This window comes from Microplitis mediator, chromosome 7, assembly GCF_029852145.1.
Source record: "Microplitis mediator isolate UGA2020A chromosome 7, iyMicMedi2.1, whole genome shotgun sequence".
Taxonomy (NCBI): Eukaryota; Metazoa; Arthropoda; class Insecta; order Hymenoptera; family Braconidae; genus Microplitis; species Microplitis mediator.
The window spans coordinates 11591816-11605345 of NC_079975.1; the positions used below are offsets into that span (position 1 = coordinate 11591816).

Consider the following 13530-nt stretch of genomic DNA (forward strand, 5'->3'; position numbering starts at 1 on the left):
GCATTCCGGAGTCAAAACAATGCCGAAATTTTTTTTTTTCTTTGACTTTAATCATTCAATAAAGTCCATAATAATTTACGATAATTAGTAACTATATTTTATAAGCTATAAATAATATGTAGAAAAAAATAATAATAATAATTTTTCAAATTACATAAATTATTTTGACTGCAACTAGACAGTACCAACAGTTGTTATTTGATGAAAGTGGGTACTTCTGTTTACACTAGTTTCTTTGACAGTTCAATGTGTGTCACGTGTGTGTGTAGTAAATATAACCTTATAATCCCGGTAAATTTTTGACAGTTCATGATAATACGATAAATGTAACAGACACACACAATTAAAAAAAAAATTATTTATAAATGTAAATAATGTACTAATCTTCACATCTAATAATTTTTTAATTTATAAAAAACGTTAATTATTTTTTGTTTAATTTTAATAATTGAAATATAAACTCTCACGTGATTTTTAGATATCTTATTAATGATAAGTATTCATTATTATTATTTATTCAACTCTTTAGTTTGTATTTGTTACCAGTCCAGTATTTAATGAACATCATATAAATATATGTTTATACTTTGAATGTGAACAATAACTTGAATTTCGCGCGTACAGCAGAGCCACCATTATTTCCCAAGTATAAATAAGAGAGGCGCAGAATGGGTTACAAAACAAAGACAGAAATCTTTCTGTCACACAAAAAAATTAATTAAAAAAAAACCATGTGGTAAATTGTTTCGAAATTTGGTAGGTAGATATTTTCGATATTATATCATAGACTGAATAGTTTTTTCGCCTAGGTTAACTGTGCCACTTTTTTTACAAATTATCAACTTCCTGTTAAGTTGAATAAAGACACCCATAAAAGCCCATGTATTTTCACGAAAGTTTAATTGATTACATTTTTTTTACGGTGTGGTAATAAATTCTGGTTTTTTGTTTTCAAGAGCTTAAAAATATAATCTTTGAAATTATCATAATTAAAGTAAGGGTTAACTGTTAGAGGTTTGACTACCAAATTACTTTAATGGCGTGACAGCAATTTCATTTAATTGAGAAACCCCATAAGTCAATGACTCAAATATACATATGCAGTTTTAGTTTTACAGATGTGAAGTTCCTGTAAATAGTTTTAAAAAAAAATATATCAAATATAATTTTGTTAAGCTCTCATAGCAATCCTTTCATATTTTTTTTTTTTGAGAAATAATTGTTGTATTATTTTATGATTTATACTGCGCTGAAATTAATTGTGACTCTGTTTTTCGTATCGTTTATATTTTTTCGTATCATTTTATTATTTTGTATCATTTAATTTTGAAGGAAAGAGATTATTCATTTTCTTATAGTCTATCAGCTATATAGCTATAGAGCTATAGTCTATTCATCCGTGAGCTTATTTTTCTAAGTTATTTCTTTCTCGCGCCAAAGGATTATCACTTTCCTTATTGTATAACCATTCGTAGGCTTATTTTTTCTAAGTTAATTTGTATCATTCAATTCTTTTCATGAAAAGCTTATGGATCGAAAACAGCAAAATTAAAAACACTTTGTGTTGACGATAAAATAATGATACTTTTTTTTTAATTATTACTAGTACCCGAGCCGCCGATAGAGGCACAAATAAATTATTTTGTTTCCACTGGTACAAAGGCTGCTTGAACCTTTAAGTACCAATGCAAAACCCGTATCAGATCAACCAGTCTGGACGATAAATAATCAGCAGAATATTGATTTAACTGAATATTTATCTTCATCCTACCGTAATATTTCCTTTTGGAAATTGAGGTAAGCTGACCAGATATCCCAGTACTTTGACCCTCTGTCAAAGTACTGTAGGTGATCACAGACCGAGTAGGTGGGGCTCACAGGATTTGATCCGCTTGTCCCTGGGTGTCGCTTTTAGGGCCACTGGAAGGCGTCGAGTCACAGGTGTGAGGGGAAACTAGTCTTGTGAGGAGTAGTCCGCGATTTGCTGGGAGGGAGATAACCCGCGTAGCCAACAGGCCCGGCGCCATAGCCAGTTGGTACTCCGCAATCGGGAACCGTGAATATAACGCCGCGAACGGATAAATTCGCTACTAGTAATCTTTTTCTTTTCATTTATTAATTAAGATTTCTATCTAATTAATGTGTAAACCGGATTATTTAATTATAAACAATATTGTTATATACTGCGTAATCCTGTCTACAACGTATAAACATTGTTAAATAAAGGAAGGCAAATTTATATTTAATTTTCGTTTAAAGTTATAATTTCAGTAAGAAAATTAAACTTTTTTGTTGGAATCATTTTCAGAGACGCTAACATTATTGTATTCAATTATTTATTTATTATTTTAATTTCAAGTTTTTATAAAAAAAATGATTTTTGTGTTTCCTGAAAAGTTTTGTTTTCTTGATTTACGGCGTTTTTCAAATACACGATTCAAATAATTTTTGCTCGCGGATAATTAATTCTAAATTGATTATCGCAGTCTGAACCGCTACCAACTACGTGTCAAGTTTTTGTACGTGAATTATGTATAGTTGCATTCGCTATCGCGTATAGGCAACAGTCGCATTCGCTATAAATATCAATCTTAACAGTTTTGAAGAGTAAATAAAACTTCTAATTTATTCATCTTGAATTTTGTGTTAATTTTTGATTATTAAATTTAACCACACCTACACCAGAATCTTTATGTGCATTCGCTCATTTTACAATATATATGTATATAAATGCACATATAAATTTTTTAACTAATAGTATTTTTAGAATCTACTCGACTAAATTAGATAGAAAATATTAAAATTTTTCTAAAGTTGTGTCGTGAGGACAAATACAATAGTTAGATTTTTTTTAAATCTGCTATAAATTTCAATGAATAAGTGAAAAAAATGATTAAATTTTCGACAAGTTACGTCACGTTCACCAATACAATAGTTAGATTTCTATAAAATCTACTAACAATGTAAATAAAAAGGACTGGATTGAAGTATGGCATTAGTTTATGTCTTCGCATCTTCTGATTTTTCTTCTTCTGCGGGAAGTTTTGAATTATCATCTGAATCATCATCAGAGATATCAGTAATGTAACTTGATAAAAATTGTAATGCTGTTGTATATTTTTTTGTTTCTCACGGCATTAATAAAATAGTTAATAATGAGTCAATTAATGTTGATAATAAATTAACTTCTTGACAATGAACAATAGTAGCTATTGCTTCTAGACACATTTTAGATTGATAATTTTTTACACCTCTAGCTTTCAGTCGTCAAGAAATCATTTTCATGAAGCGAGAGTAGCAAGTAAAGAGAGGTATGATATCTGTCGGCATAGTTTTATTTGAGAATATAACATCGTATGTCAGTTATAAATAATCACTAACAGTTAAGTTATTCCAACCATTCAGTATCGCATTGATGCTTGCCCATGACCAATCAGTAATTGCTGCTCCAAAATAAGGCCATGGAACCTTATTTTCGGTCCAAAAGTCTTTTAAATATTTTAAGCAAGCAGATACTGATAGTCATATTTGCTGTATGGTTATTTGTTATCAACTCCAATACAGGATGTATTTTATTTTGGATGTTAACTTCACTAGCGTAATAACATATTCTTTTTGATTCTGCGTATGGTTTCTTGACGACAGAACCAGTAGCATCGAAGTAGACAGTTAAATTTTTATGGATCTTCGACAGTTGTATTTGCTTTATTGTTCCCAAGTATACAGTGAATGATGATGTGAACTGGCTAATGTAGGGATGGTCTGATTTAGTGGACTTGATCGCAATATCAGCAACATCATCAGAGTGACAATCATTTCTGGTTTTGTACTCAGTTTCTGCAGTCCTTAAAACTTTTCGTGAATGTGCAAATTTGTAATTGTTAGATTTTTCAGCTAGATTTTGGTCCATATTATTACTTTTGTGAAAAGTACTTGGTTTGGTGTACCTCAAACAACATTAAACTTTAGCTCGCCGGATACTACGCAATTGGTAAAAAAGAGGCAATGTGTGATTATCTGAACTCTCAGTTGAAGAAACATGAGTAATTGTTTTCAAGCCAGTCATCTGTCCGAGAAATTTGTATTTTATGTGACATTCAGGCTGCTTGCAGTAGGCATAATCACGAAATGTTTTATTATCAGCGAATTATATTTCTTTGAAAATGCTAACACAGCTGGTGTCTAATTTCGGCGATAATTGATCACGAAGGTAATAATGAATTAACTCTGGCGATAAATGATCATCGTTGACAATTTTAGTGGAAGAAACTTGGATTGAATCGATGTATAGATAAATATTTTTTACTAATTTAATATGACCTGCATCACCGAAAGTATCATTATTATTATTTCCTTCAAGTTCCATCGACATTGAACTGATGCTTTTTATCAATTGACATTCTTTGTTATTATTTACGGACCAAAAAAAGTTAGATTTAGCTGTCAAATGAATATTTGGTGATTTTTCGGAGAACGATAATACATTGGTAATTTTTTTTTTAAATTGATTTCTATTATCTTTCCCGGCTAAGATTAAATTTGTCTTGAAGTTTCTGGCTTCTCCTTTTCTTAAATGAAAATGCTGACCTAATTTTAATAAAAGTGGTTTGTCATAAACTAGTTTCGTTCCAATCTCTTCAAGGATCTTTACATTTGAGAGTAATGTATAATGAACTAATATTATGTTAAGCTCCATACTTAGTTAATCAGCTGAATTTAAATTAAAATGAAAATTTACTCCAGAGTATTTTTTTTCCAATTTTTGTGAGTATAAATAAAAATTTCTATGACTTCTCTGAAGAATTGGAATAATAATCTCTATACAATGACTTGTTATTATAACAGAGGGTTTAACCTTGTCAAGTCTGGTCGCACCTTAGTATTATAGTCGAATATAAGGGCGCCACTGGAAGATGGACCCGGCTTTCCAGAACCGGAGATGTTGAATTGTATTGTAGATCAATCAGGGTCATTTGTAAAATTATTCTGTGAGAGAGAAGAGGATTATTGAATAGACTGAAATAACTGTACAAAATTCAATTTTGATTATAATTAGCACCTTGCTTTATTTTCTTATGACAACTTATTCCTTAAGACAAACTAATTTTCGTTATGACAAACTAAACTCTTATGACAAACTAAATTTCCTTATGACACAACTAAATTTCCTTATGACATAACTATCGTCCCCTGCGCGTTCCCACATACCCACACGCATTATTTAGAAACCGTCTACCGGACGTCAAATCTTAAACCTTAATATACCTTGAAAAACGTTCCACAGGACGTTAAACCTTAAACCTTAATTCCTAATTTTAAAAAACCATCCACAGGACGTAAACCCGCATTTTTCTTGATTCTATTGCCCCCTGGGCATAATCTTAAACCCAGCTTAAAATTTGTTCACCGGACCTGCATCGCAGACACAGTTACTTTTACTTAACATTAATTTGAGTCTAATTAAGACTCTACTTTCTTGTACTTTCAGTATTTTCATTATCTTTTTCACCCTAATTTTTATGACTCTATTTTCGAAACTAAATTCTCAATATACAATTCCAACATTAATCAATTCAAGTTACAATTTTATGTACTTAATTTGATTCACTGAATTCTCATTTATTAATTAATTAATTTTGTTTAATTTAAGAATTAATCAATTAACTATTTACTTATAAATTTTTACTATTCATTTTCCCACAATTCTTATATATTAAATTGACTTTACGATGGAATAATCCGTTTCCGTAATTTTACTCGACGATAATTTATTACAATTCTTAGCGTACTTTTATAACTTCAATTTAATTTATTTAGAAATTTATTCATTTAACTTAAAATGACTTTAAGATTAATTTAAGACTAGAATGTGATCATAAATTGAGTAGAACATTCGGCCAGAGAGTTAGCGTCACCCGAGCCTGAATTTATGGATTAAATCGAGTAAATTATTTAATTAATAATTAATTCGGTCAATGAAATCAATTCCGGCCTGAATTAGTCATGTCGCGATAAGGAAATTTATTTATAACGGCCGATTGGAGTGGAATAAATTTATAAATTACGTAGAAAATTTAGTTTATTCCGGCCGAAAGGCCTTGAGTAAAATAAAATCAGAGAACTTTCGAGAACACGAGACTCGATACGTGGTTGTTCAACTCTCCCGCGCTCTCATCACCACCTCTCACGGCTGATACATGATTGACAGTATAGTTGATCAGTAATTAATTATAGGCGGCTCCGCTAGTCTCATTCTCACAGCAATGACTGCTTGAGTGGGAATGAAGAAGACGGAAGTCTCGCTCTCTCACACTTTTATCGCTCTCTTTCATTCATATAGCTAAAAGTTCTCAAGTGCAGACGCCTCGTGCTTTTATTAAAATCTCTCATTTATTAATAAATCAAGTGTGCTCTCATCCAGCTATTAGTTAAATTTTGCGTATAATAATTCAAAGTAACTATTGCTTATAGTATTTTTGTTCTCGTAAGTGGATCTCAGTTAATTGCAGCGTAATAAGTTATCATCGCGTGTACCGGCATTGTTCGCGCCTCGACGCTATCTTGGCCACGTGTTGCACGCAAGTGTTAATAAGTTCAAATACATACTGAAGACAATTAATTAGTGCTATTCTCATGATACGAGAAGTTGGACCTATTATCTCATCATTAGAGCAAATTTGCTGATGATCACGAGAAGCTGCTCTTATTCAAGACCGACGTCACCGTAAAAAATGGATATTTTACTGACGGTTCTTTTTAGAATGCTCTCAAATTATTCCAAGGAGCGCAGGACGCTCTCCCGCACCGGATTCACGAATTGGAGTCTGCATTGCCCTGACAAGGCAATGTTCTTGCCAACTCTGGTCTCATTATGCCAGCCGGAAGTCGACAATGTTTCAAATATCCCTGTGCCAAACTTCTCAGGACGATACCAAGATTGGAAGCACTTCCACGACATGTTTGTATCTTTCATCGGGAAAAATGAATTTCTTACCGCTGTTGAGAAGATGCACCATCTCAAGTCTTGCTTGGAAGGTGATGCAGCACGTCTCATCACAAACATTAGAGTCACTGGAGACTCATTTGCATCAGCTTGGGACGCTGTTGTTCAACAATATGGCAACAAGCGTCTTCTCATCTTGGCACAGCTGGAAAAGCGGTTTAGTATCAGACCAGCTGATAGTAACTCTGCTAAACAACTCAAGGCAATCATCAACACTGCAAACGAGGCAGTGCAAGCTCTCAAGGCCCTGGGATCTCCTACAGAGCACTGGGACCAGATCCTGGTCCATCTCATCGTCCAGAAACTGGACAACTCATTGCGTGAGGCCTGGGAAGTGCACTTCGGCACTTCTACTGAGTTTCCAAGCTACGAAGATCTGCGCACGTTTTTCACCGGTAAAGGTCGAGCTCGCGAAGCCATGGAGTGCGACGTCTCACAACGTGAATTGCAGTCGGATTTACGCTTAAACAAGGGCAACAAGTCCCGGATCTCTCCGGTGCAGGCATATGGCGCAACCAATGATCAGTCTCAGCAATCTCAGCCTCAATCTCATCAATCTCAGCCTCTATCTCATTAGGTCCAGCGTACCCAGAAATCTCAGCCTCCGGGGTCTCGATCCAATATTTCTCGATCTCATCCAGCACTACCCAAACACACGCTCTCATTTAATTCAGATAACTGCGCCTGCTGTGAAGGCAATCACTTCATCGTGGGGTATCCTAAATTCCAGGCAATGTCTCCTGACGAAAGTTTCAAGGTTGCAGTTTATCATCTTCTGTGACGCAACTGTCTCGGCGATCTCAGCTTCGAGAATTGTCGCTCCAAGCATCGTCGTTGCAAGGAGTGTGATGATCCACATCATTCGATGTTGCGTTACTCTCGTCTCATGAGGTTGACAAAGCAACCACTAGCCGTGAAAGATAAGGCATCAAACACCTCACCTCCACCTGCATCTCAGCCAGAGTCTCAGTCTCAACAGTCTCAGCAACAATTTTACTCTTTTCAAGCAGCAGCTGTAATCTCATCAGCCATCAGCCGTGCATCAGATCACAAGCCAGTGATATCTCGACCTACAGTGCTGTTGACAACCGCACAACTCTCATTCCTCACCCATCAGGGTCCTCTCATCGTATCAGAGTTCTCATTGATCCTGAATCAGAACTTACTTTGATTTCTCAGGCTGCTGTTCACACTTGCAGTCTCATCCCGCAGTTATGTCGTATACCTCTACAAGGAGTCAGCAATATCTCATCAGGAAAAACAGAAGGCATGGTCTAATTCATACTGCATTCTAACATCTGATCAGAACACGCATCTCTCAATGCTCACATTCTCAAGAATATCACAGCGCAGATTCCACCAGTCTCAATCTCACCAACTCTATGGTCTTATATTGAAGATCTAGAACTCGCCGACCCAGAATTCCACAAATTTGGTAAAATTGATCTTCTCATCGGCGCAGATTTCTACGGTCAAATCATACAACCAGGTCTCAGGTCAGGAAGTTCCTCAGAACCGATCGCCATGAGAACTATGCTCGGCTGGAAAATCCTCAGTCCTGTTCAGGAACAATCTCATGAATAACTCAGTCTGTCTCATCACATCTCAAATTCTCAACTGCACCTCTCTCTTACGAAGTTCTGGGAACTTGAAGAGGTGCCAGAGTCTTGCAACGAAACTCTCCCCATCGAGGAAGCTAAATGTAAAGCTCACTTTCTACCCACTCATTCTCGGGATGCATCAGGACAATACATCGTACGTTTACCATTTAAATCATCATCTCAGAAGCTAGGTGAATCTCGTCATATTGCGCAGCGCTGTCTCAAACGTCTCATCAAGCGTCTTTCTCAGGACTTTGAACTTCAGAGTCAGTACGCCGCATTTCTCACCGAGTACGAAGCACTCGGACACATGCAGTGAGTCTCATCCTCATCGCCTGAACCATCTCATTTATATTATTTACCTCATCATTGCGTCGTTCGCGAAGACAGTAAAACGATGGAGTTAAGAGTCGTTTTCAACGGTTCGAGCAAAACATCATCAGCTAGCTCTCTCAATGATCATCTGCATATCGACCCTAGCTTGCAATCAAAGATCTGTGATGTACTTTTATATCTTAGAAATCATAGATCCATCTTTTTGACGGACATTGTGAAGATGTTTCGTCGAATTCTCATTGACCCTGATGACAGGGACTATCAGTGCATTCTCTGGACTGAGAATGATCTCACCGTGACATGTCGACTCAACAATATCACCTGCGGCACTCGATCTGCACCGTATCTAGCTGGCTGAGTTCTCAAACAACTTCTCATCGACAAAGGGTCTCAATTTCCTCTAGCAGTGGAACCATTCCAAACAGGCAGCTACGTTGACGACATCGGCGGTGGTGCTAACAATCTCAGCGATCTCAACGACATTGCAACCCATGTAGAAGCTCTCTGCAACTCAGGTTGCCTCCTATTAGCTAAATGGAAGAGCAATCATCCTGAGTTTGGCAAAATCTCATCATCACCCAGTCCAGAAGATTCTCATTCATTCTCAGATACACTCTCAAAAATCTTGGGCCTCTCATGGAATTGTCAAGAAAGTGTTCTCACGTTTACTGGCAAAACTTCTCAGACTCTCAGAATCACCAAACGCACCATCACCTCAGAGGCGGCTCAATTATTTGACCCTCTGGGTTTAATCTGACCAGTATTCGGCAGAGCAAAAATTATCATCCAGGACCTTTGGCTTCAAAAGGTCGACTGGGACGATGCACTCTTACCAGAGCTAGTTCACCGATGGAAGACTTTCCGTGATGAACTTCCTCAACTCTCTCAACTCAGAATTCTTCGATGGATTAATCTCATTCCAAACTCATTAAGCATCAAGATTCACGGGTTTTCTGACGCCTCTCAAGCTGCAATGTCTGCAGTAGTACATCTCAGAGTCTCTCAACCTGGCGAACAAGCTCTCATTTCTCTCATCTGCTCAAAAACAAAGGTCTCACCACTCAAACGGCTTACAATCCCTCGACTTGAGCTCTCAGCTGCATTATTGCTCTCAAAACTTGCATGTCTCAACAACGCTTCAACTATCTCATGTTCCGACCTACTTTTGGACTGACTCATCCACCACACTAGCCTGGGTCACCAGTGAACCTACAAGATGGAAGGAATTCGTCAAAAATCGAGTTGAAGCAATTCATAATATTCTCCAGAAGCTAAATGGAGATACATCTCAGGGAAGCAGAACCCTGCTGACTGCGCTTCCAGGGGTCTTATCGCGACTCAACTCATCAATCATCAGCTGAGGTGATCAGGGCCCAGCTGGCTAGCTGATCCACTCAACGGCCATCTCATCAAGTTCTCAGCTCGACAACAGATGAAACTGCACAAGTAAATTCAGAAATGAGACCTTGCAAGTCTCACGTCTCAACAAGTCCACCTCTCATGCCACTATCATCTCTCATTCACTCATGGACTACTCTCACAGCTCTTCTACGTTGCACAGCAACAGTTTTTAAAGCAATTTCATGTTTCAAGATAACACCTGGTTCATGAATCAGCATCTCACCTCTCACTCCTGCTGAACTACAAGCAGTTCTGGTCCATCCGATTGAATCTACTCAGCAGGAATATTTCTCATCAGAAATCTCATCACTATCTCAAGGTAAAGCTCTCAAGAAATCTCACTTTTTCACCCGACTCACAGTATTCATCGACCAAGCTGGTCTCATCAGGGTTGGAGGACGTCTTCAGAACTTTACTCTGGATTCTGACAGCAAACATCCAGTGATCTTTCCGAAGGATTGTACGCTTTTACGTCTCATTATCGCAGATTCTCATATACGCACCTTGCATGGAGGTACTTAGCTCACATTGTCTCATGTTCGCAAAAAGTGCTGGATACTTGGTGGACGAGCACCAGTCAAGAACTTTATTCATCGCTGTCTCACCTGCGCATGCATGCGGAGATTCAGATCTCAACAGCTTATGGGTCAACTTTCATCTCATCGAGTCTCACCATCTCTCGTCTTCGAAAACATTGGAGTCGATTACGCAGTTCCAGTGTCTCTGAAGTTTTACCAAGGTCGCGGTACCAGATGCTTCAAGGGCTGGATTGCTGTCTTTGTGTGTCTCTCAACATCAACCGTTCATCTGGAGTTTGTCACCGACTACTCCGCTGAAGGCTTTCTCAAGGCATTCCGCCGTTTCACTAGTCGACGGGGAATTTGCCGAACACTTCGAAGTGACTGTGGCACAAACTTCAAGGGTGCTGATATAATTCTCAAGCAACTTCTCACCGGTGCTCTCAAAGAATCATCTCATCTACAGCAGCATCTTGCCAATGACGGAACTCATTGGTTATTCAACCCACCTAGAGTTCCTCATATGGGCGGTAAATGGGAAGCTGCCTTAAAATCAATTGAGTATCATCTTCAGAGAACCATCGCTGATACACTGCTTACCTATGAAGATTTCTCAACGTTTCTTATCTAAGTCGAAGCAGTTCTCAATTCTTGACCTTTCAGAGCGCTCTCAGAGGATCCAGACGATCTCACTGCTCTTACACCTGGACATTTCATTTGTGGAGCTGCTATCAACATGATTCCGGAACCTAATCTCACATCAATCACATCATGAAGGCTCTCTCATCTGCAGCATATCCAAGAGCGTTTAAAGCACTTTTGGTGTCCATTCATTTTCTTTGGATTGACCACGAAACTGCTGGGATTATCTCAGAGTAAGAACCCTGAATTTCTTACTCGTGGGGTGTCACTTGATAACCCCCGATAATTGTTGGTCACCAAGGCAGATAAAATTCACGGGCTTGAATTGCTTTCTGGTGTGTATATAAAAATTGATTTATTATTTTCCTGAATGATACATGTAAATAATTATACTATTGATTGAAAGATTATTGTTATTATCTTTTGTTCAATGATTAATTATATTCGTGGTTTATACAGAGTGAAATATATATATATATATATATATATATATATATATATATATATATATATATATATATATATATATATATATATATATATATATTGTCACGAGATATTCCCGGCTGGGAATCTAACCAGCGAGAATTCTCTGTGCAATTAAATTTTGGCTTACCTGCAGTTCCCGTTGGACGCCAGGTAATTTTTGGAGAGAATTACCAAACTCACGACGCGGAATTTTACTAGTGTGAAGAGTTCAGGGAAAACGAGCTTCCTGGGCGGCGGGAGGAGTTGGGTCTGGGTATCTTACCGGCTATTACTGTCAAAGCAATTATTTACCCACACAACAAAAGAAATTTTATTGTAAAAAGAAACAAACTTGTTAAACACTTTAATCAAAACAGAAAAAAAAATTACGCAGTTCTCAACAGTATCATCAATACATCGTTTCGCATATTCACCTTAAGATAAAATTTCCTACACAATCATACCACGCGGCACACTGATCATACCACGCGCATTCCAGTATAATTACTGCTCAGAGATTCGCTCAAACTTATGTATTACTTCTTTGAATTAATTTGTCAAGACGCAAAATTATTTTTGCACGCAATCAACAACAACAAACCAAACAAAATTATAAGTTTTAACTGCTAATCAGCACTACAAGTATTTTTTTTTTAGTAACGATCTGTGACGGGTGAGCTGACGCCCATCCGTCTAATACTAATTAACAAATAATAGATAGATATATTTTAGTTCAGAAAGCAATACATTTTATAGTAGTTTCATTAGGCGCTACACAGCTGCACATAAATATCGCATTACATTAGTGTATTAAGTCTTACTTTTATAAAGACAATGCGATGAGCAGACGTTTCGCGTGGTCAGCAGTTTTGACTGTGGGAAGAAAAGAGTTCCGTTGGAGACGGCGAAGGGATATTTTCTTATACAGCACGGAAAGAGTTCTCATGGGAAACGGCGGAATGATATTTTGGAAGCAGAGGATGCAATTGCAGAAGAAGAGTTAGTTACCATAGTTAAGCTGATTCGAATAGTCGTCTGCTCGCGCATAAATATTATATCTCACTTATTTTGCCGCTTTTATTACAGATCACTATAAGAATACGTTTAATGCCGCTATTGTTGAATGAAAATATTGTATTTGTATCCGATTCATTTATGCTATCTTAGGATTGTAAAAGAGACTCTCAGGGCCTTTCCTGGGTACTCCCATATTTTGGGGACGCCCAATAAACAAATATCCATTAAATTCACATATAGTCATTCCTTCACTGAGCGACCAACACCCTTTATAACATCCTATTAAATTTCTAGAGACGCTGAGCTAGGCACGGTAAGATCGGTTACGAAGTAAGAACATTAAGGTGTAAGCTCACACGTAACAGAAATTTTGGCGCCCAACGTGGTTTTCGCCCAGCGAAGTGAGGTGAGTGAAGTGAATTTTCGGGAATTTTAGTGGTGAGTGCCCAGTTAACGCGACAGGAAACTGTGAGACTGAGATTCTAAATCTTCCCCCGATAAATAAATTAGTGAACGGTGTCGTGAGATAGCAAGGAAAGTGCAC

The 13530-nt window shown here is 37.1% G+C and overlaps 1 protein-coding gene across 1 annotated transcript; it reads left to right on the top strand.

Moving 5' to 3' along the window:
* Nucleotides 1-10956: 10956 nt before the first annotated feature.
* LOC130671186 (uncharacterized) lies at nt 10957-11490 on the top strand. Its single transcript, XM_057474918.1, has one exon. The coding sequence runs from the start codon at nt 10957-10959 to the stop codon at nt 11488-11490; it is 534 nt and encodes a 177-aa protein (XP_057330901.1).
* The last annotated feature ends 2040 nt before the right edge of the window (nt 11491-13530 follow it).

Coding starts and splice junctions, on each gene's coding strand:
- LOC130671186 (XM_057474918.1), top strand. CDS start 10,957: ATGCGGAGATTCAGATCTCAACAGCTTATGGGTCAACTTTCATCTCAT.